At 40.7% G+C, this 23,184-nt stretch overlaps 1 protein-coding gene across 5 annotated transcripts in view; it reads right to left on the bottom strand.

Moving 5' to 3' along the window:
• The window catches only part of Opcml (opioid binding protein/cell adhesion molecule like), a 1,142,273-nt gene that overhangs the window by 241,082 nt on the left and 878,007 nt on the right, over positions 1-23,184 (bottom strand). For all 5 annotated transcript variants that reach the window (XM_036193682.1, XM_036193680.1, XM_036193681.1 and 2 more), the window contains one exon: positions 133-365. In XM_036193682.1, the coding sequence (XP_036049575.1) occupies positions 133-365 (233 nt within the window). The remainder of the gene's footprint in view (positions 1-132; positions 366-23,184) is intronic.

Below are 23,184 nucleotides of genomic sequence, written 5' to 3'. Positions count from 1 at the left end.
GCCATTCTCAACCTATGGATTTAATAGAGGAAAGTGGCCTTTTGTATCTTTATTCATAAGCACAAAGACCAAGGTTACTCTCCTGGTCCACTTCAAAAAGGAACAACAACCCCAGGTCCAGCTGTCACTTACCTTGCACTATCAGGTGAACTCGGGAGGTTTTGGGATGATTGTCTGTCTGCACAGAGCAGGTGTATGGACCTTCATCATATACATCCACATTCTGGATCATGATGCTGTATTGGGTAGGTGTGTTGACCAAGATGATCACTCGAGGGTCTATGGACCACTTGTCATTCCCAGCATAGAGGATTGTGCTGCGGTTTAGCCAGGCTACTCTGGTGACCCGATCATCTATGGTACATCTGTGAGGGATGTAGGGAGAGGGTGGAGAGGGGGGAGAGGGGATGAGGAATAGAGGAGAGAAGGAAAGAGGGAGGAAGGGAGGGGGGATGGAGAAGGGAGAAAGGGAGGGAAGGAGGGAGGGAAATAGGAAAAAGAGAGAGAGGTTATACATGCACTTTTATATAGCAAGGAGGAAATGAAACAGCAACAATACTAAACAAAGACAATCAATTATTAATGAAACTTTGTGAACACAGGGCAAGAGAGGCTTGACTCACCCAGAAGAAAACATGATACAAAATCATTTCTCCTTGATTTAGGAACATATTATATGAATATCTCACTGGCACATTGCTTTTCCTCTTACTTCACCCTCAGGCTTATATGAAAATTAGTTTATATTTCTTGAGCACATTTACCACATTGCAGTAGCAAAGACCCAGAGGCACAAGGGACAGCAAGTAGATCAGTATTTCAAATAGGTCACAGATAATCCATGAGCAAATACTTAACTTGTAGTTAATCAAGACTTGAACTTATTTACCTCAGACCTCCTAGGTGCTGGTAATCTCCTTGTGCCCCTAAGCTGTACAAAGATGAGTAAAATTCACCTCAGAAAGCCAGGACTTTCTTCGGTGCTCCCAGATACCTCTGAAGATTGCAGAGGAGGTGAGATTCTCAGCAGTTCCCCTCTTCGTTTCTATACTCCTCCTTCACCCCATGACTGTGGCCTGTAATCACAGAGAACCCTTCAGCCAATCTCCCCAGCTATGCCAGGCTGGGAATGCAAATGATAATTGCTTGTTGCTGTGTGTATCCTGCCACTACCAAGGCCCAAGGGAGAGACAAACCTTCCTGGAGCTGGGAAGAACATTGGCAGATGTGCCCCAGGAGCTGAGAACATGAGAAGAGATGCAGAAGAACCCAGAATTCAATACAAGAATGAATGTGATCTGAGGGGCCAAAGATGTGCACGTCCACAGCCTATGGCTGTAAGCTCACATAAGAGATTGGCAGCAGAGCTGGTGGTGTCCTGGCATGGACAGGAGACAAGTGAGCCTTAACATCCAGGTAAGAACAACAAGGATTCCCACACAATCTGACTAACACTGGGTGGGTTGCAGAGGTGCTCCAAGCAAGTTGAAGAGAAAGATGATTTCCTAAGAAAACAGGCTGGCAAAGAGGCCATTCTCTGAGAAGTTCAGGGGCCACAGTGAATACAGGTGACAAAGAGCCACTGAAGATGCTACCTTTTCTTTTGGGCAATTTTGTAACCTTCAACATATCTGTAAACTGATTCAGTCAATCCATACCTTCAAATCATTCATTTTGGGTCTATAGAAACAATTCACTTTAAAATAAACCTTCCAGAGAATTTCTTTGATGGGGGAGTGTGTGTGTGTGTGTGTGTGTGTGTGTGTGTGTGTGTGTGTGTGTTCAGTGGAATTTAAACACTATAGTGATTGATAACCATGATAATCTACTTTCAAAGTTCATGAACAAGCTCTTCTCTAAAAGTCACAAGTATATATTGTTCCTTTTTGAACTTGAGGTTATTCTTCCATGATATGTCCTCAGCAGGGTGTATTTTATGCTTGAAAACATTTTATTGATCACCTATCATATTTATCTGTAACAAAAATATAGAGAGATTGCATTTCAAATTTCTTTTATGTCTTTTGGCTATAAAACTCTAAGTAATAATATTTGCTTTTAAAATGAGTTAGCACTACAAATGTAAAATTGGCAAAACAATATAGATAGCTTGCACATTTTAAGTAATAATTAACCATAAAAAGTTAACTTGAACTGTAAATATGGAGCTTAATCATGTGGATAAGCCTGGTTTTTCATAGCACAAATTAAGAAATCATTTACTTCTACAGTGAGATAGCATTTAGGATCAATTCTATCCTACTTTTGCTTTTAAAGAAATCTTGTTCACTTAAGCACAAAACTTGCAATAAAAATTTCCTATAGCAATGACATTGAATTCTCTGAATGTCTTTCAAATTTATGGCAAAAACTGCCCAGTAATATAGATTCAAAAATTATTTTGATAGTCTCACAGCTGACAGTTCAATTAGTTCCTCTTTCAATTCCTTTTAAAGCAACCAATTGAAAAAAAAAAAAAAAAAAACATGATTTGCAATGGGGTTTGTAACCCAATACTACATTCATTCAGTTTCTCAATACCTGGATAAAGGGTATTGATAACATCTTACCAGGGCTGATCCAATGGCTATTATAGACATTCTTTTCTTTCCCTAGAAACATCTGGCTTAACTCACTATGCTCAGAAATACTGTTTTCATATGTTAAGTCATGCTGCCCTCTATGAAAACCATCTCTTTGAGCTCTGGCTCAAGGGCAGTAGACTCAAGGTGTTGCTCTGAATTTTGCTACTGCTGTGAGAATAAGCCTTTTCTGCTTTACTACTGTGGGGCCTTCCTCAAGGATAAGATGCTGTCGGTAAGATAACAGTGATGGAGATAATAGAGAAAATACTCCCTCCTGGATGATTGTGAGAGGGGCATACTCCAAAGAGAGGCAATCGATAGGTACTTAGGACAGATGGAGAGAATTAGACATCTTGAAGTCCATTTCCTTATAAGCTATTATTGTCTTCATATGGGACCAGCAACTGCAGACTGAATATGCACATAGCTCCTGCAAATTACTACAGCTGTAGCAGAGAAGTGTGATTTGGTATTTATTAATCCAAACCCATCCTTTCAGGGAAAACACAACCCAAGTATCCTTAGGTGCCCCTGGGTAGATACATCCTATTGAACAGTCCTGTCTTCTTTTACTTGCTCTTTAGGTAGGTCTCATCCATGGATATGAAGTACAAACAGAAAGAAAAACCAGAGAAAGCAGTTCTCAGAACCTATGAGCAGCAGAGAAACCCAGTTGACTAGTGGGGTTGGCAGAGGAGAGCAGCCTTCTGCATGATGGCTCTTGGCTTCTGGCTCCTGGCTTCCTCCTAGCACCATATGACTCTGCTCTGTGTGGTCCTGTGAACAGCAGGGCAGAAAACTCAGGAAGGATTTGAGCAATGTGCTTGGGTGATCTTCAAAACCTGGGCTCTTTCCCTGCAATTTGAGGCAATGTACTGGATCCTCTTTAGCAAGGAGCACAGAGGGGAGCATGTTTGATGTTAAATAGGAGAAAGTCAATAGACAAGGTGAGGAAGGTTAAGGACAACTTTCTGATGTCTTAAAAACTCCTAGACATGTGAAATCTTTACAGTCAAAGCCAACCCTACCTAGTAGTCCTTGTGGAACAGAACTCATTACAGCTCTGTTGTAGAACTTGCTAGCTGTTCCTCTAGAATCACTTGGGAGAAGTTTTCACCTATTGTGTCCATAGCAACCTTTGAGAAACCATTTGTATTGTCCAGAGTTCACAGATAAGGAAGTGAAGGCACAAAGATATTCAGTAACTAGTCTCCATGAACAGCTGGGTCAATGAAAACAGGGGACTCACACTCAGGCACTCAGTGATGGGCATCCTCATATGAAGCTTTGATAATCCCAGGACTAAAGCCAGAAGTGTTTGGCTGGCTGTATTTAATCACAGTTGCACAAATCTACAGCACTTAATGTTTTTCATAAATGACAAAATAATCGAAGAGGAAAAGAAAGCCATTTAGTCCCATCTTTTTTGTGTTGTTAAGCCACCTGCAGTGTGAGGAAAGTGGGGAGAAGTAAGAATCAGGGTGAGCCAAGAAATGCCTAAAAGATACCTTGGGGACTAGAAGGCAAATGTCATTTTCCAACTATACTGAGTGTGGAACAGGAATTACAAGGGTTGGTTTTTCTTACTATTCTTTGTATTTGTTTCTCATTTTCAGAGGTGAGAGAGCAGTTCTGGCAAACCCACATCTGGAAACACAGGTTTCCAGACTCTAAAACATGAAAAACTCAGGCCAGTAAGGCCTGCTCCCTTTACTTCCAGCCAGAGGGCTGCAAGGGCCCAAGAACATGCCTTTGGCAAGCTCCCCAACTACTGCTCAGCAGACTCCCCCTTGAGCACTTCTTTCCTTCGGGAACTAGACAAGATGCTATTGTGAGTACACAGAGGGGAATATTAACTCCTCACTTGGGCTACAAGATGACTAAGATTAAGTTGAGAGGTGGACAACCCTGTCTTCACTTGGGATCTGATCACTTTACATTTGATCACCTGCTTACGTCTACAAAGAAACATGCTCATCGTTCAAGTTGTCTGTGGAGAAACCATTGGTACCTACCCAACATCTTTCTCCTTCAAGGCCGAAGAAACAGACAACAGAAGCTGGGCACTGTCAGCTTTTTATAGTTTCCTGTTCCAGATTCCCAAAGGCTCTTGAACTTCTTAGATCATTGTCCTAAAACTTTAGTTTCCCTAGGTTTTGGGAACAGCAAAGGCTCCCAGGACAGCCCACCTCCCAGATAAGAACAATTACCTGTGGTTTCTGGGATGAACACTAGAGTGGTGACAATCATTTCCTGAAGACAAGGGTGTCCCTTCAACCAGTAAGAATTTCTTCAGACCTCCTTGTTGAACCAGACAATGATCGACCAACCAGCACTCATGGAAACTAACCCTGCTCAGTTAAGCACTCACAGAAACTAACCCTGCTCAGCTATGCATACTTCTAGTCTCTCCTCCTGTTTAAGGCTATATCCTGTGATGAACAAACTGAACAAACTCAGGCCACTGGACCCCCTTCCCTTTTGCTTTTCGACATCACTCCCGTCATTACTTGGCTTACTGAGAGGTAGGCAAGCCTAGTCTGTTAGGGCTGCTGAGAGGTAGGCAAGCCTAGTCTGTTAGGGCTGCTGAGAGGTAGGCAAGCCTAGTCTGTTGGGGCTGTTGGTGCCGGATCTTTTATCTTGAAAACTTCATTTATAGCACACGCTAAAAATTTTGTCAAAAGACTCCATTTCCTGAAATGCAACATCTGCAAACTTTAACATTTTTATGTTCTTTATTATATTTGGCCTCTGAGAATGCAAAAGTGAAACTGCCATCACTCAGCCGATACTTAATGAGCACCTACTGTATATAAGACACTTTGCTCAGCTGAGAATGGAGTGAAGAGCAAATTCCCCGTCTCATGAAGCTGTACTTCATAAAAGACAAAAGAGACCTAGAGATACAAACAGATCAATTCCAGTGACTGAAGCATTGGGATAAAAGGACCCATGGTGAGGAAAGTGGGGAGCTGTGGGGGTTGGGAAGATCTAGGGGTAGGGTGGGGAGGAAATGTCCAGCTGGAGCCTGAGTCAGGGGGTGAAGGTTAACCACCCTCAGCCTGAGAGCAGGAGCATGCTTGTCTGGAAACCATGCCCAAATTAAAAACAAAAGTCACACATACACAGAGAAATCTGCAGGATACTGAGCTATTCCTGGACCTGGAGAACAAGTCTCTTAAGCCAGACTCACAGTGGATTCCTCCTGTGTTAATAACTTTGTAAACGTTAATTCTGGAAGCATTGGTGACTTGTATTTGGGGGAACAGAGGCTTCACTAGAGAATGCCTTCCTGTTCCCACTGTTATTATTGGGATTGTACCTGACACTCCACCATATTGAGTAGAAAGCCAGAAGACACTGCTCAGGCTCTCATTCAACTCATCGCTGTAAATCTACATTCCCTTTGAAATGGAATGTTAATACTGGAGACCTTCAAATTATTTGTCAGATTTACATGGTGGAACTTAAGAATTTAAAGTTTCATTTGTTGCACTCTAAATATCACATGGATGGGGACAACATTGGCGCTGTTCATTTGGTGTCACATCACTTCCCACTGGCCACCTGCCAGCCGACAGGTGATTAATACATATTTATGATTTAAAAGTGGCAGACAATGTTTCTCAAAGTAGCATCAAAAGAATATTCATAGGGTAAAGGAAATGTCTTTGGGGATACATCTACATTATATACATATATAAGCTTATGTCTCTCTGTGAGGTATGTATGTTATATACCCAAATGCAAACATACACATAGGGTCCCAGGGGTATTTTTTTGTGTGTGTGCATTTCCCAATCTAATTTTTATTTATATCATAATTGTGGAAAATGTAACCCATTCAAACTCTGGAAGTGGCATGGTAACAATTAGATTTAAATATTCAGGTTTGTACTTATGTCTACTATCACACTGCTACAGAGGGAAGTCCTTTTATTCTCTCAGGCTAATGAGAAAAATACAGAGGTGACTTATGGGGTCAGTGATGCATTCCTGCCAAGAAAAGATGAATGAGACCAAGTGTGCTGCGTAATGAAGGTCCCCTAGGGTTGGGATGGAGGAGGCTTAGTCACTACATTGCATAGGCTAAATTAAAGAGTAGTGGCCTATGGCTGTCGGTGCCATGGTCCAAGATGCAACTTGGGATGCAATTTTAATAAAATTTCATCTATTCCATTAAATGAATATTGCAAACTCCAATTTTGGTATTTATATGTGCATATAACTTATATTTTAAGAATTTGGAGTCAGGTAATGGAATACGCTCAAGGCATTTATATCTAGTTTTATGATTCTATATAAACTTGTTTTAAAATAATGTTACCACTGGGAAACTATGAAAATCATTTTTCTATTCTTGGTCTCTACCTTTAATATAATCTTTTATATAGTTCTCAATTTAAGAAAAGTGAGGAGAGGCGATGACATGTTACATGTGAAGATCCCAAACACAGGTCTCTGGATTTATCTTACTAACACATCTTCCATTATTAGCTTGGTGCTTATTTGTTTGTCTTGAATTTTACTTTTTTCATTAATTGAAAGTTAAGTGACTTTCTCTTAAGAAGATTCTTGCTTTCCAAAACCTTACTATAATTTCTTGATGTAATATATCAAAATATGTTAATAAAGCCAGCTGGAAGAACAGGAAGAAGATCATGCTTTAGAGAAATCATAGAGTAATAATGAGTGACTTTTCTGAGCAAAAGAAAAGGCAAGCCCACATGAAATATCTTTAAGTCAACTCACAAGGCATTCTAAATTGCAAAAGCTGTTCTCTTGGGAGGCTTTAACTTCTCCATTATTTCTTGAGTTACAAATAGAGCCAACTCTAAAGCATCAACAAGACCCTAAATTATGTAAGGGAAATATCTTTATGATTCAAATAGCCAGAAATCCAACAGTGGTAATGACTCTGCTAGAGCTAATATTTGGGAAAAGATATTGCTTGAGAATATTCTGAGAGCCGCAGCAGAAGAATGGGGAGGAACTAAGAGCTTCTCAGAGAAGACTCAACCCCAAAACATCTCAACAGTGCAACAGGTTACCCTGAAAGGCTGGCATGCACATGTATCAAAAATGTCTTTTACACTGGAAAGTGGTGTCTGTCTAACACCAGCTGGAGGAAAGGTGTGACATTCCTATAGAAGACACATACTCTATAGATTGCTGTTGTTGTTATTGTTGTTGTTGTTGTTGGTGGTGGTGGTGGTGGTGTGTTTGTATGTGTGTAGAAGGGGAAGAATATATCCAGAGGGAATACATACAAACACATGTAGAGTAAGGGTCTGGGAGAACAGAGAGGAGACAGAATACAAGCAAGAAAATGAACACAGCATCACGTGAATGCCAAAACATGCCATATGATAAGAGCATGCTGTGGTTTCTGCTGTGACCAATGACATGTGTGTGGTGTGCTCCTGTGTCCTGACATGGACAAGTACAGTAGGGAATCTACCTGAAAACAGGAAATATCTCCACATTCCATAGAATGCCAAAGTGCTGAGGATTAGCTGCACTGTGAGTAGCCTGACTGTCCACACTGGAAATACAGCTGTCTCCTCTTGTTCTACTCTATTAGCATATGCACAAATGAAAATGGTCTCATGGAATGGGAGTAAGCCATAACATAGGAGAAAAGGGGGTCTTTCATTAAAATAAAATATTGTAGCAAAGGTGAAGTGTTGCATCTAGAAAAGATGATCAATCTGTTGTCCCCTACGTGAAGAAAAACAGTAGAAACATGGGTGACCGTGTATTACAATAGGAAACCATGGAGACAATTGATGGTTTCTATTTTCTCCAGAGCAGATGACAAAGGTGCTAGCTGCAAGAAAATGGGAGGCTGGGAATGAGGGACTAGGACAGGAAACATGGAAGTAACTATTGCAGAAAATGAGCGTGTGACTGCAAGCGAACTGTCCTAGGATTCACAAGCTTTGCTGAGGTCCCTGGTCAACAATGTACAGCTCGACAGCCTGCCAGTTTTAGGGGTGTCTCCAGCAATGCTCAGCTGTGAGCACAGTGCAAAAGACTCTATTCATCCACTGTCGGGTCTGCCAGGCGAGCAAGTCAGAAGTCTAGAATCGAGAAAAAGAGCACTTACAGAATAAAAGGAGTGAAGCTAGCTATGACTGAAAGAGAGACTAGGGTCGGCTAAATGCATGTGAAGTCCTAGAGAGAACCAGCTAGAAGCAAAGATACTGCACAGGACTGAAGTGAGGACGTGTTGATTCAGTGGTGATGGCTGCTTCCTGTGACGGGAGAACCAGGCAGACCCTCCGGGTGGATCAGGACATGCTGTGGATGGCAGCTGTTGAGATTTCTTGATGAACTATGATGACATTCATGCCAATATAATAGTTTGGAGCTAAGGAGGGGTCTTGACACTGAACAGAGAAGGGCCCGCCGACCTGTCTAAGCCCAAGAAAAATACTTTAAGTTCCATGTTCATTTTCTTCTGTGGCTATGACCAACACCTTGACCTAAAGGAGCCTAGGAGAGGAAAGGGTTTATTTCATCTTACACCTCTATATCATAGTCCATCCATGAGGGAAGTAAATAAAGAATCAAGTAAGAACTGAAGCAGAAACCAGGGTGGAATACTCAGAGTTAGCTAGCTCTCTTATACAGCCCAGGTTCCCCTGCCCAGAGACGGTGCTCTCGACAGTGGGCATGGCCCTTAGCCTTCCCATATAAATCACCAGTCAAAACAATCCCTCACAGACATGCCCAAAAACCCAATCCGATCAAGGCAATTCTTCAGCTGAGATTCCCTTTTCCCAGGTGACTCTGGGTTGTGTTGAGCTGACAATAAAAGCTAACTAGGAAAACTTCTCAGAACTATTTCTCGGTCTGAGAAGTGGGGTGGGAGTTTTGATTTCATGGCACCATTCAATGTTATTATGGGACGGGGGGGGGGGGGGGACTGGAAGAAATAACTCATGTGCCAGAGTTGATTGTGCCTAGCAATAAACATAACCTGTCATGGGACTTTTCTCCCTCTTCAAACTCTGTAGAACTTAAGCTGGTCTAGCCGAATGTGCCAAATTCTCTTGCTGTCCATTTCCCAGAACTTCTGAAGCCATTTTCTTTTTATTCTTTAATCTAGAAACAGTGAATTTTAGCTGCACAGGTAATGCACACCTGGAATTCCATCACTCAAAAGGCTGAGGCAGGAGGATTGCAAATTCAACACCAACCTATACAGTGATAAGCTGTCTGAAACAGCAAAAAGAACAATAGTGATGATTTAGTGATGTGCTATCTACAAGACAGATTACAGGACAGATCTCTTCTGTTCATTAAATTCAGAACAAGCTTTATGGTTTTAACATTAGCTAGCTAACAAATGCATGCTTTCCCAGATTGCCTATGGATCCCTTTTCACTCCAAAAGATCCTCTTTTTTCCCCCAAATATCTCACACTCAAGTGTTCTCTATCATCCTGTGTGGAGCTCTGTGGTATGGTTTCATTATTTCCTTCCCTGGTTTATTTTTTCTGTTGGAGGCAGCAAGAAAACTCTAACTTTGTATTTTCATCAGGCCCCTTTCACAGTGTGTTGACAAGAGCCATTGATGGGCTGGTTTCTAGATTGATGACCTGTGGTTGGTAAAATGCTGTACTCCTAAAAATACATAATTGGGAGATCAATCAATACAACTGTACACACCTGCAAGAGAACTTGGTGGGCCCACAGGCCCACTAACTTTTGCAGAGGTGTCCTTGGCTTCAGCAGGTTTGCGTAGAAATAGGACAATCCTCAGTCTTGAAGAACCATTTTCAGGCCAGGAGGATTGAGACAGAAAGGAACCAGATGCAGTGGAGTTATGGAGGGTCAGAGCAGTGGGAGGCTCACAGAGGGAGTGGTGTCTGGTCAGCAGCTTCATAAATACAAATTCCCTCTCCCTCAGAGAGTATGCAGAGACACCTGGGCACCTCAAAACTGTGAGAATCATTTTAAGGGCCCCTCCTACACTTAGAAGACACCACAAGCTAGTGAAGCATTTTTCCCTCCACAGGCAGAGGCTGGGGTTTCACCTTAGGACAGAAGAAATGTGAGCATACATTTCCTCAAACACTTCTCAGACAGCAAACTGGGTAAGTGCTTGGCAAAAGACCATCTCTTCCAGAGCTGTTTGACTTTGGGACATCTCCCTCTGCCCAACTTGTGACTGACTGGAATGCCAGAGGTACAGCATAGGGCAAAGCTATTTCAAAAGCTATAAGCCTGAGGTACATAGCAGGCCTCTCATGTTACCAATGGCCTCTTTCTCTTTTCCCTCCCCCAGCCCACCACTCTCCTCTGCCCTCCCCTGCTCCCTGCAGAAGGTGTGGTGAGGCTGTTAACCCCAAGGCTGCCCACTTGTCTTCCAGAGCTCTCCCAAGTGTTACCACTGGCTGGGCAAGGATGCTCTAAGAAGTTACCCAAAGCAATTTGAGATATTTATTTGCCACCTGGCTCCCTTTCTTCCTCCACATTTACAGCTTTAAAACCCAGCCTCCCGATTTGTTCATTAAACTAGGCAAAGAAGGAAGCAACACGAAATTAAAATGTTTCCAAGCACACACCATTTTAATCCCATTCAATAGATTATCCTGACATATTTACTCACGACCATGCCTGTCTCAGTATCATCCATGGAAAAGTATAAATTAAAATTTGAAATTAAAAGCAGAGCATCTAGGGAGCTTGATATCTTTTTGAAGAATGGCACAAGTCAGCCACAGGCTCCCCACATGAGTGTCATGGGAAAAACGACTCCAATACTGCAGAAATTACAGCCCACGGATTTCCCTGCAAACACCTTCCCACATATAATGTACGGGATCACAGAATCCCAAAGACGGCCTAACCCTCCCAGGTCATTCTTTTTCCATTACTGCACATAAACAAACCCTCTCTTGCTTCTTGCTCCGAAGGAACCCAGAACTGCTAAGGGAATGATTTATTCATGAAGCCAAATGATACACTGAAAATGGATTAGCTCGTTTTCTATCTGTAGGATTTCTAGGTAACTTGTGGATTAAGAGAATAAATACTTTAATAAGAAGCACAAGGCACATGTCTGTAATTTACTAACGACCAGAAACTTTCTGAGCATCAGTTTTCCTTCTTAGAAAGTATATAATATATTTTTAAAAATCATCACGTGAAATGAATATTTAAGGAGACAGTCCTTCTTAATACTGTTGTTATGGCTGAGGACCACAGTGAACATTTAGTAAGTATTTGCTCTTCACTTGACACTGAGAAATGATGCCACAGATAAAACAATTTTGTGTACTTAAAATGTTCATCTCTCATTCTACATATATGTCAGTTAACATATTTGGAAAACTAATTTGGAGGTGCATTTTTTAGATTCCACCTATAGACCATGCTATTTCAAGTCCAGAAAGCAAAGACTATCATTGTGGTTGGTTGAATGGCCAACTAGAAGGCTGGCAAGTTCGTGTGGTTCAACCTGTGCCATCCAGAAGAGTCTGTGTATCTGGATAAAATCTTATTTAAGGTTTCCTTTATTTTTTAAAAAAGCCCTCATTGAACAGACAGATGGGCAGAGACAGATGGGGAGGAGGGGTGGGCGATGAATTCATCACCATTCATATAAGCACTTCTCCAGTATGTAGGATGTCAACTTTGCCTGTTTAAAAATATATGCTATGTATTTTTAATAAGCCAATCATCTTCTCTAGGACAGTGGCTTATTTTATGTAGATTATGCAAACTACCTCCCTCAAAAAATAAAATAGAAAGCAAGGAAATCTCTTTCCTTGTGTCAAGAAGGGCCCAGAAAGATTCCCCAAGGGCAAGAAAGTCTCAGGTTAACTTTTGCAAATGCTCCCAGTACAGGCCCAGGGGCTGCTGATTTGAATTCATCCAGAGTCCTGCACTCTGGGCTGCAAGCATGGTAGAAGGGAATATTCTCAGTGCCCCAGTTTCTCCAAGAGAAACAAAAGAAAGAGCAGGAGGCCTTCCATACATGCTCCTATGCTGAGCAAAGGGCAGCAGCATGTATGAAGTGGTCCTAAACTGTATGTGAACTGGAGAGCCAAGCAGAGCTTTGGATGTTTTGTGCAACTGGAGCCTCCATAGACACCTGTTACACAGGAGCAAAGGAAAGTTGGGCTTCCTGATCATGGATCTCAAAGAAGGGAGGAAAGGAGATGAGGGGAGGGAGAAGGGAAGCAGAAAGGCCTTCCAATTGGTTCCAAATAGTAATTTGCACGCCATAGCAGATGGACCACTCTGTATTCTGCTCAGGTGAATGCTAAATGTAAATATGCACTTCCTGACCACACGTTAGCTACCAATTCCAGTTATCCTTTGACAGCTCTGAGTCTCCTGTGACACTTCCTGACTTGGTATCCCACTGATCTGTCAGCGCTGTGAAAACCTGACGTCATACTGCTCTTGCCCTAGGTCTGTTCAGGCTTTGCGTTTAATTTTTCCACACACACCTTCCCTAGCTCAAGTCCAGAAAGAAGTGTCTCCTACTCACATTGTCTATGGGAAAGCTGAGGAGAGTCTTGTGAAGCTAAGCCATAGGTGATTCAGGCCAAGTGGGGAATTACTCCTGTCTCAATTCATTATGGTGAATAATAAAGAGATACTTTTATGTGCGTTTTGGTAAATTATTCATCTTGTGCATAGGAGAATCAGTACAGAATATACATAAGAGAGACAGCTGTGAAGGCTGAGCTCCTGAAAATACCCACTCAAGGTGTTTACAAAGGCCCTGTTCCTCCCCTCCATAAAAATGGAGGTCAGATTCGTCTACCCCCTCCCAGGCTCCACGTGCAGCTCTCAGAAAAGCTGGTGTACTTTATAAAGTATTTGTCATCTTAGTGTAGCGCTCTAGAGTCACTTGAAGCAATCTGAGGCTCTCAGTGGGACCTCTGCTTTGTGTTCTTTGGCTCCCATCAGGACCTAAATAGGAGAGCAAGAATTGTTTCCAGCCCAGGCCTGCTCTACCATCCCTTTCCACACTCCTGCCCTGATCACTCTGGATGAATGGTAGCTGTGTCCATTCCCATAGAAGGTAGTGTTTTTACCCTTTCTGTTGTCTTCTGTCAAATTCCTCTGCTACTCGCACTCATGTTCAGGACAGAGATTTAAAAAACCTTTATTAAGACTTGCAGCACTGTTTCTAATGCTACAGAAATGGACATAGGAAATGAAAGTGTTGGGGACTCAGACGTCACTTTTCTAAGAAGCAAGAGACATTGCTCTTCCTACACCTTCACTTTCAATACTTTAGAAAATCATCATCATCATCATCTTCATCATCATCATTGCCGCTGCCCTGTTAATACTCTAAAATCACTCATACCTATTATCACAGAGGGTAGTGTTATTAAATGTAAGTGGGGTGATTTGTTCAAGATGCTTGTGGCAAATGATGCTTGGTACATCTCTTAACAACTGCTGTCATCTTTTGTGATACTGTAGGCAATGGTTCTCAACCTGTGGATCATGATCTCTTTGAGAGTCAAACAACTCTTTCACAGGGGTCACTTAAGACCATTGGAAATAACAGATATTTACATTATAATTCATAACAGTAGCAAAATTACAGGTATAAAGTAGTAACAAAAATAATTTTACAGTTGGGGTTACCAGAACATGAAGAACCATGTTTAAGGGTCATAGCATCAGGAAGGTGGAGAACCAAGCTGTTCAGTTTTAGTTGAGATGGATTCCTGCCCTCTGGGGATACTGCCAAGGCTTATAAGTGATGTTCATAAGCAACAGATGGAATACATGGGAACGATGAGGGTGATGGTGAAAGAGCAGGCCAAGGAGGAGAAATACACAAGAGACAGAAGTCTATAGGGCAGTGGGGTTACAGAGATCAGGGAATAGCCCTTGACTGAATGCTGGGTGCTTTTTATCAGCCCAATATAAAGCTAGATAAATCTTAGAAGAGGGAACCATGACCGAGAAAATGCCTTCATAAGATTGGCCTGTAGGTAAGCCTATGGGTCATCTTCTTAACTGGTGAACAATGTGAGGGGGACCACCCCATTGTGGGTGGTGATAACACTGAGTGTACAAGAAAGCAGACTAAGCAAGCCAAGAGGAGCAAGCCAGGAAGCATAGTTCTTCTAAGTCCTCTGCTTCAGGTTGCTCCCTGCAGGTTCCTGCCTTGAATTTCTGCCCTGGATTCCCTCTATGGCTGCCTAGGACACATGTAAGCTGAATTAAAGCTCTTGTCAGTCAAATTGCTTTCCATTATGGTGTTTTATCACAGCAGTAGAGACTCTAAGACACACTGTCTTTTATACTAACTGAAGAAAAGAAACAAGAGATTTTTGTCAGTCATAGGAATCAAGGACCTGTTCAAGAGCTACAGATGCCAATGATAAACAGGAAGCAGAATTTGATCTACATACTGGATATGGATTGATTCCTGCATTGTCTGTTCTCTGATAGGAACTGGGGGAATATAGTGATCCCCACTTTCGAAGATGGTAACCTCTTGAGGGTTTTCCGTTTTGGTCTTTGGGTACTGGGAACTAACTATGCTTCCGATTAGAAAAATCAGTCATTAGAAACCACTTAGGACTCCACAGAAAGAGTCTTCCTACCCATAGTTTTTCACCTGATAGTGACTTGTCAAAATAGAAATGTTAATTTTGGGGGGAGCACAATTCCCCAAAAGTGAATAGACACCACGAGCCAAGAGGTTAGTGGTTCTAAAATTTTGTTCCAGTCTGTACCAGGCTATCTGTTCATTCTCCTTCCCTCCCTTACCCTCCAAACAATACTCCACACTAGGAACACTTTTATAAGGGCTTTCCGTGTTCTATCCTTTTCCAATTGGCCAGTATTGTGCAAATCTCTCTTGCAAACTTATAGGTAATATATGGGTGAAGAGACTTCTTCAAAGTGTTTAGATAAAGCAGACAAACTCCAACAAAACCAGATAATAAGCTAGGCCAGAAGGTTTCCCCTGAAGGAATCTAATTAAGAACAAAGCAAATGTATGTTAACAATCTCATCCAGCTAGCCAGTTCACCTCTGAAAGTGTTTTGTTGTAAATCTAAGAGAAGCTTCAGTGTTAGGGCAAAGAGAGGAAACAGAAACAGAGAGAGTTAGGGAGGTTTCAGGGTTTGCTGCATTGGAAGAGCCATGGAGGGGGCAGAAATTCAAAACCCTCTGAAACAAGCAGCATTTAAAGTCTCAGGAAGCTGAGCATGGCTCAGCAGACGGCAAGGGAGGGAACCTGGCCTTGCCACTTAAGGCTGAACTTTTTGGCAGAGTAAATGGCCAGCAATTAATCAAACCGTTTTTGTTATGTGTTTTGTAAATGGAAACTGGGTCAGGTTGACTTGCTGGTCTCTTGAAAGGGGAAATGTTACCTAAAATTCATGTATACAACTTAAGACCCAAGACAGGAAATGCCCTCTTATAACTAAATAAAATCAAGCGCACCTAACAGCTCTGAGGAATGGCCATGGCTGCTTTCTTCATTAAAGTTTAGTTTATTACACTGTTAAGATCATAGTAGTTTACATAGGTGATCCAGGGAATGTGTGAAAATGTGCTTATTAAACCACCACTGCTCTGCCATGAAGTAGGTAGGGATTTTGAGAGGCCTTCTTATACTGGCTTATAATTCCCATGTCTACTGCCACCTGCTGCTCCCGACTCTTCCATGGAGAACAGAGCAAACCCCGTATTCCTTTCCCATGGCAATTAGAATGTGTTATTCTTCCAAGTCATCTCCTTTTGATTTCAAGCTTTACCCTTTACTATTTCCATAGGTCTCTTGTTCACATCATTCAGTTCCCATGTGCAGTTAGGAAATATAGCTCGCAGAAAGAGGAGCCAGCTTCAAAAGGGAGTTACCATAGGAGAAGGTATAATTTAGTAGTTTGGGCTTTGCGTTGCTTAGAAATTTGAGAGTATATACATTTTCATTTAAACTTTTTTAATGTGTAAAAGCTTTTACCTTGGCAATTTACAGAAAAGATGGAGGCATGTACACACACACACACACAAATGCACACACACACACACACACACACACACACACACACACACACACTGGTTTATCTTTAATTACATCTTAACATCCCCAGACAAAACACTTACTTCTGTATCTAAGTGCATTCTAGATTAAAGGAGCATGTAAATAGTTCTATTCAGTATTATACTGAAGGCTGCAGTCAGAGCAATTAGATCAGAACCCAGCGTAGAATAAAAGATTAAAATGACCTGACTTCAGATGATATATTTAGTGTACAAAACACCCTAAAGTACCTATCAAAGGAGGCAGACTAGAACGAGTCAACAAGTTTATGAATATATCAGTTAATTATATTATTCAAGTCTATTATATTAACTTATATCAATATAATATGAATACAATATTAATATAATAAAATGTGTCTCTATGGGTTAACAATGAAAAATTAATAAAATGATTCTATTTATAATAGCATCAAGTGAGTAAAACTAATTGAACTAAAAGTTGAAATTAGCAGTATAAAACTTATACTCTGGCAATTAAAATTTACTAAAGAAATAAATTAAAAAATATCTAGATAAAGGATATCTAATATTCAAGTGTGATATAACTTTATATTATCAAAATGACAATACTCTTCAAAGCAATCTGTAGATTTAAACTGATCTGCAAAGAAATTCCAACTGGCTTCTGTTTTAAAGTTGGCAACAGGAACCTAAGAAATTAAAGAAAATAAGAATAATCACAGATTTGAAAAACGAGAAATGAGTTAGAGTGTCCATAGTTTTTTATTATGAGACTTATGGTGGTGAAGACAATATAGTATTGGATTAAGATATATATATATAGACAGATCAATAGAATAAAAATAAGAGTTCAGAAACTGTTGTATTTATTTATTTATTGTATGCACACGTGTGCGTGTGCGTGTGCGTGTGTGTGTGTGTGTGTGTGTGTGTGTGTGTGTGTGTATACAAATGTGTGCAGATGCTTGCAGAGGCCAAAAGAGGGCATTAGATCTCTTAGAATAGGAGTTAAAGACACTTGTAAGCTACACTATGAGGGTGTTGGGAACCAAATCCAGTCACCTGCAAGGACAGTTATTGCTCTTAATCACTGAGACATCTCTCCAGCTCCTGTCACATTTATTATCAGTTGATTTTTCACAATAGTGCCAACATAATTAAAAAGGGGAAGATAACCTTTAAAAAGTAGTGCTAAGATAACTAGATATCCACATGCATTTTAACTAACTTGGATGTGTAACTCAAAGCATATATTTTTAAAGAAACAATCTATAAATGGGAGTTAAAATTTTTTATAAGTAAGCATGTACTTTGTCATTTTGAATTAAATGATAATGGTTTATTAAGTATGGTAGCAAAGCATAAGCAACAAGTGAAACTGTAGATAAATGGGCTTTATCAAACATTTCCATCAATAAAGTGAAAATAAAATAGGTGTGGTCACTAACACTTTTAATAGCCAGGAAGCTGAGGTGATATTTAGGCTAGCCTGAACTACAGAGTACTGGGGCCTTATCATAAGTAAATAAATAAATGGGAAAAATATATTTATGTACCTGATAAGTGACTTGTTTCTAGATATTTCAAGAACATTTATGGCTCAAAAATAAAAACAACAAACAATTGAAAACATAAAAATCTGAATATATATATACACACACACACATTTCCCCAAAGATGTACAAATTGCCAATAAATATAAGAAGTTAGCTGTCAGCTGGGCAGTGGTGGTGCACGCCTTTAATCCCAGCACTTGGGAGGCAGAACCAGGCAGATCTCTGTGAGTTCGAGGCCAGCCTGGGCTACCAAGTGAGTTCCAGAAAAGGCGCAAAGCTACCCAGAGAAACCCTGTCTCGAAAAACCAAAAAAAAAAAAAAAAGAAGAAGAAGAAGAAGAAGACATTAGCTGTCATTTTCATCAGGTAAGTGCAATTTAAACTATAATTACATATAACAATATGGACGCTACAAAAGTTATATGTAACAAGGAAGAAAAAAGACTGTGGGGTGAAAGAAGCAAGAAAGAGAGAAAAAGAGAAAAGTGGATTAAATAAATGTGGAATGGAAGAAGAGACAGAAGGAAAAGGAAGGAGAAAGCAAAGAAAGGCACAGAGAGAGGGAGGTCTAGAGAACAAAAGAAAGGTGACAGCTAATCTGTGTGTGTGTGTGTGTGTGTGTGTGTGTGTGTGTGTGTGTGTCTGAGAGAGAGAGAGAGAGAGAGAGAGAGAGAGAGAGCCCAATCATGAGCCAAGGATACTGCTCACCACTCCTTTTCACTTCTCTACTAGATATGCAAGCCAATTCAATATGACAAGAAAAGCAAATAAATTTGGAGGGAAAGAAATAAAAGCCATTTCTGTTCACAAAAATATTCGTTATATGAGTGTTTTATAGAAAATGTGAAAGAATTTATTTGAAAAGTAAACAAGTTCTTGAACTAATAAGCACTTGCATTAAGGATATAAGTAAATAAAAATTAATCACTTCCCTAAAAGCTTCCAGACCAAGTATTAACTGGAATTCAAAATACAATTTCATTTATATTAGCACCAAGGTGAAATATGTAGTGCTAAATCTACAAAATCTGCAGAAAATAGGTAAGGAAACCCACTAGCCTGACGTAAGAAATCACAGGCTTACTAAATAAATGCAATATTTCACATTGGTACAGAAATGCTCAATAGCATCATGATTTCAATTCTTTATAATTTGATCTATAGAGTCAATATAATCCTAGGCAAAGTCCCTGTGGGTTTTTTGTGGGCTTTTTTGTGATTAATGACAAACTGATTCAAAACCTACATGTAGAGAGAAAGACACAAATTAGAAAACCCAGTCTTGAAGGAAACAAATGAAGTAGGAGGATTGACACTAACTGACTCCAAGATTCACCATCATTTCATTAATCAGAACAGAATGGTGATGGCCAAAGATTAGACACAGTACATGTCCCACAGGATGGGAAACCATCTCCCTTCCCCAGCATATTCATGCTGTATATAGTAAGTGCTGGTAACTCATCTAATAGCTGTGCCAAGGGCGAGATGAGTGTCATAGTAAAACAGTGTCAGGTAATTCTTATGCACTAGCCTAATACTACATCACGATGCCTATGTCACTCACCCCACTCCATCTCATCACATATGCTGTATCACCTCCTATCACGAAAAGAAGGGTAAGCATAGTAAAGTGCAGTACCTTGAGGAAAAGCATATTTATACATTTTATTATAGTAAAACATTATAATGGTTTTATTTTCTCCTTAGTAATTGTTGGTGATAGTGTACCTTTCCTAATACAACTTCACTATAAATTAAAACTTCATTATAAATCATTCTATGTGGTAGGTATTGGCAAAAACAAAACATACCTAGGATTCAGTGGGATCTGTGGTTTCTGGCACTTGCTGGAGGGTGTTTTCGAGCCTGTTCCCTGAAGATGGAAAGGGACAACTATGCAGCCAATTTTGAAGACGGTTTTGCAATTCTGAACAATACCAAATTGTTTATACCACATAATCCTACAATTGGCCTCCTTACTTTTGTCCCCAAAGAGTTATGTCACTTCACACAAATGCTGAACATGAATATTTATGACAGCTTTATTTATTACTGCCAAAACATATAAGCAACCAAGATGTCCTTAAGTAGGCTAATGAATAAATAAGCCGTGGTAGATTCACATAGCAGAATATCATTGAACATTAAAAATAAATGAGTTTTCAAGCCCATTAAGTATGTGGTTGTCACTTAAATGTGTACCAGTAACTAAAAGATGCCAATCAAAAAGCTGCATAGTATATGACTCCAATTAGATGACACTCTGGAAAAGGTAAATCTACGGAGAGGGTAAAAATCTCAGTGATTGTCAGGGTTGGATGGATGAGAAGGCAGAGCTCAGAAGAAGTTCAAGGCTGTGAATCCAGGCTATATGATTCACTCATGTATACATGTCAACTTACCCTTGACAAAATTTGTGAAATGTAGAAGACCAAGAGTACATAGTAATGTGGACTTGGAGTGCCTGTGACTCCAAGATCCTTGGTCAGTTATAACAAATTAGGAGTGATCTCACCCTCTGTGCCTTGCACTGTCCTGGAAATCTTTGGTCCCCAGCAGGAACACTTTCAGCAGACAGAGCTGCTTGATGACAGACCTCCAAATTTGCAAGCTGAATAAACTTATTTTTTAAAAAGTACTCAGCTAGTGGTATCCATTTATAGCAACAGAAAATAGTCTATTATGCCATCAGAGTCAGCAAGTACATTTCTGTGTATACACGCAAGAGAAATGAATATGCATCTTAACACAAAAGCTTGTACATGGTACCATTCCAAAATATTTTTTTTTCCTAATAAATAAGCGAACAGAACAAGAGCACGTTACATCCACACAGCTAGATGTTATTCAGGCATAAAAAGGCATCAGAAAGTAACAGTGCATTCTTCAACATTGATGAAGCTAGAAAGCATGATGTTATATGAAAGAGACAATCACAAAGGGCCATATAGGACATGATTCCATTATGTGAACTTTACAGAATGGGAAATTCTATAGCATAAAATGTAGCTTATTGGGATTGGAAAAAATAAAGTTAGGAGAGCCATGGGGAATGACTACTCACAGGTATGGGGTGACTAATTGGGGACGGGGGTAAAAATGCTAAAATTGAGTGGTTGCAGAATTATACTAATATATTAACGTGCATGCTTTCTTTATGGTATATGAACTACTCCTGAAAACAGAAGAAACCAACCAACTAAACAAAAGCCCCATAAACAGAGAAGGAAACCTGCAGACACAGTCAAGGGCAACATTACTGAAAGACATCCCTGTTGTTCCTTTGCTATTCAGTTGACCACAGTGACTGGGAATGCATGCCTGTGCCTGGTGATTATCCACATGGTCTGCTGGGGACAAAGGAGGATGCATGGTGGATGATGGTGAATGTCCTCAGAGGAAGAGCTTTCAGTAGATTTCTCAGAAAATCAGACTTACTTCCATCCTAGTTTATTACTCTTCCAAATATGTAGCATGAATCTTAAAGGGTCTTATTTATAAAAACAAACCCGAAGCCAGGTATTGGGGTGAACACTGGAAGATCAGAGAAGCAGAACAAGCCACAGCTTCCTCACCTTACCAATTCCTCAGCTGATCCTATTTCCTCAGACTGAAAGCCTCTGAGTCCTCATCCAAATGGATCTCAGCTGAACTGCTGGTAAAAGCCTAAAAGCTTAACCAGCTCTTGTTCCTGGTCCTCATGCCTTATATACCTTTCTGCTTCCTGCCATCACTTCCTGGGATTAAAGGCATGTGTCATCATGCCTGGCTATTTCCAGTGTGACATTGAACTCACAGAGATCCATCTGGGATCCATCTGGGAATCTTAACGTTCTGAAGAATATTAAGATTAAAGGGGTGTGTGCCACCATTTTCTAGCCTTTGTGTCTATCTAGTGGCTGTTCTGTCCTCTGACCCCAGATCAGTTTATTAGAGTGCACAATATTTTGAGGAACATAATATCACCACTCAAATATATTTTCCTTAGGGAATCAAGTGTCTTGAAAAGCCCATGTGCAGTTCAAAGTATGCTTGGGCCTGTTGGTTGGAATTTCACAAAGAAGTGTGGCAAATTTAAGTGCTGTGAAGCCACAGGTTTGGCCAAGGCATTGCGCAGTATGTGGGCCTCTCACCCAGCACCTCAGGGCTAAATTCTACATGTTCCTGCCCAAGAATCTGTTGTTATTATTGTGAGTCTCTCTCATGATTACACAGCCTTCCAGGAAACTGGTACAACAGTAACAGTCTTTTCTGGGTAATTATCAGCAATTATGTCATCAGAGGAAACAATACTTCTCCAATAGGAGAACTGAGCCTTGATGAAGTGCTAAAAAGACACCCCACTAGGTAATCAGATGCTCCTGAGTCCTGATCCACCTCTTCAGGGCTCAAGAATAAATATCACAGGCCCAGAGCCTGAGAAAGCAAAGGAGCTGCCTCTATGTTTAGTCAAGTGAGAAAATTCATGATGGCAGCAGGTAGCAAGGCCACTATGGCCAAACCGCCTCTGCTCTAACTGTGGCCATTCCTTACTTGGAAATGCTAATTTTGAAGTTTTCAAGGAATTATTTTATTTAGTGTCAACAATACAGATAACCTTGTTGATTAGCTCTCTGTATTCCAGAAGAAAAACTGGTCAGTGTTCACTCTGGGGGCCCATTAGGCAAGGCCTTGATTGAGTCACAGAGGCAGGTGTATAAGCGGCTTCTCTGGTGATAGCCACGTGCTGCCCTGGGGGTGAGGGACTCTGTAGCAGGGGCTCCTATTTGGCCTTATACAGTTTCTGCTTCTCTCTGGAAAAAGTGCTTCTGGGGTGACTGCAGTGATGGTAGCATGGGAGCTGGGCATGGGCCCTCCTAACTACTGGCTTCCCCTCAGTTAGGAATGGCTGCCAAGCCACAGCTTCTGTCCCAAGACCAAGAGGCAAAGCAGGGAGTGAGGCTAAGTAGCTAACATTGTGCTATGTATTATCTCACAGGACTAGCCACCCAAATCTCATTTTCTGATGGCATTTTCTACCCGACTGGAAGAA

Source organism: Onychomys torridus, chromosome 7 (genome assembly GCF_903995425.1).
Source record: "Onychomys torridus chromosome 7, mOncTor1.1, whole genome shotgun sequence".
In the NCBI taxonomy this organism is placed as follows: Eukaryota; Metazoa; Chordata; class Mammalia; order Rodentia; family Cricetidae; genus Onychomys; species Onychomys torridus.
This window is presented reverse-complemented; position numbering and strand designations above follow the sequence as displayed.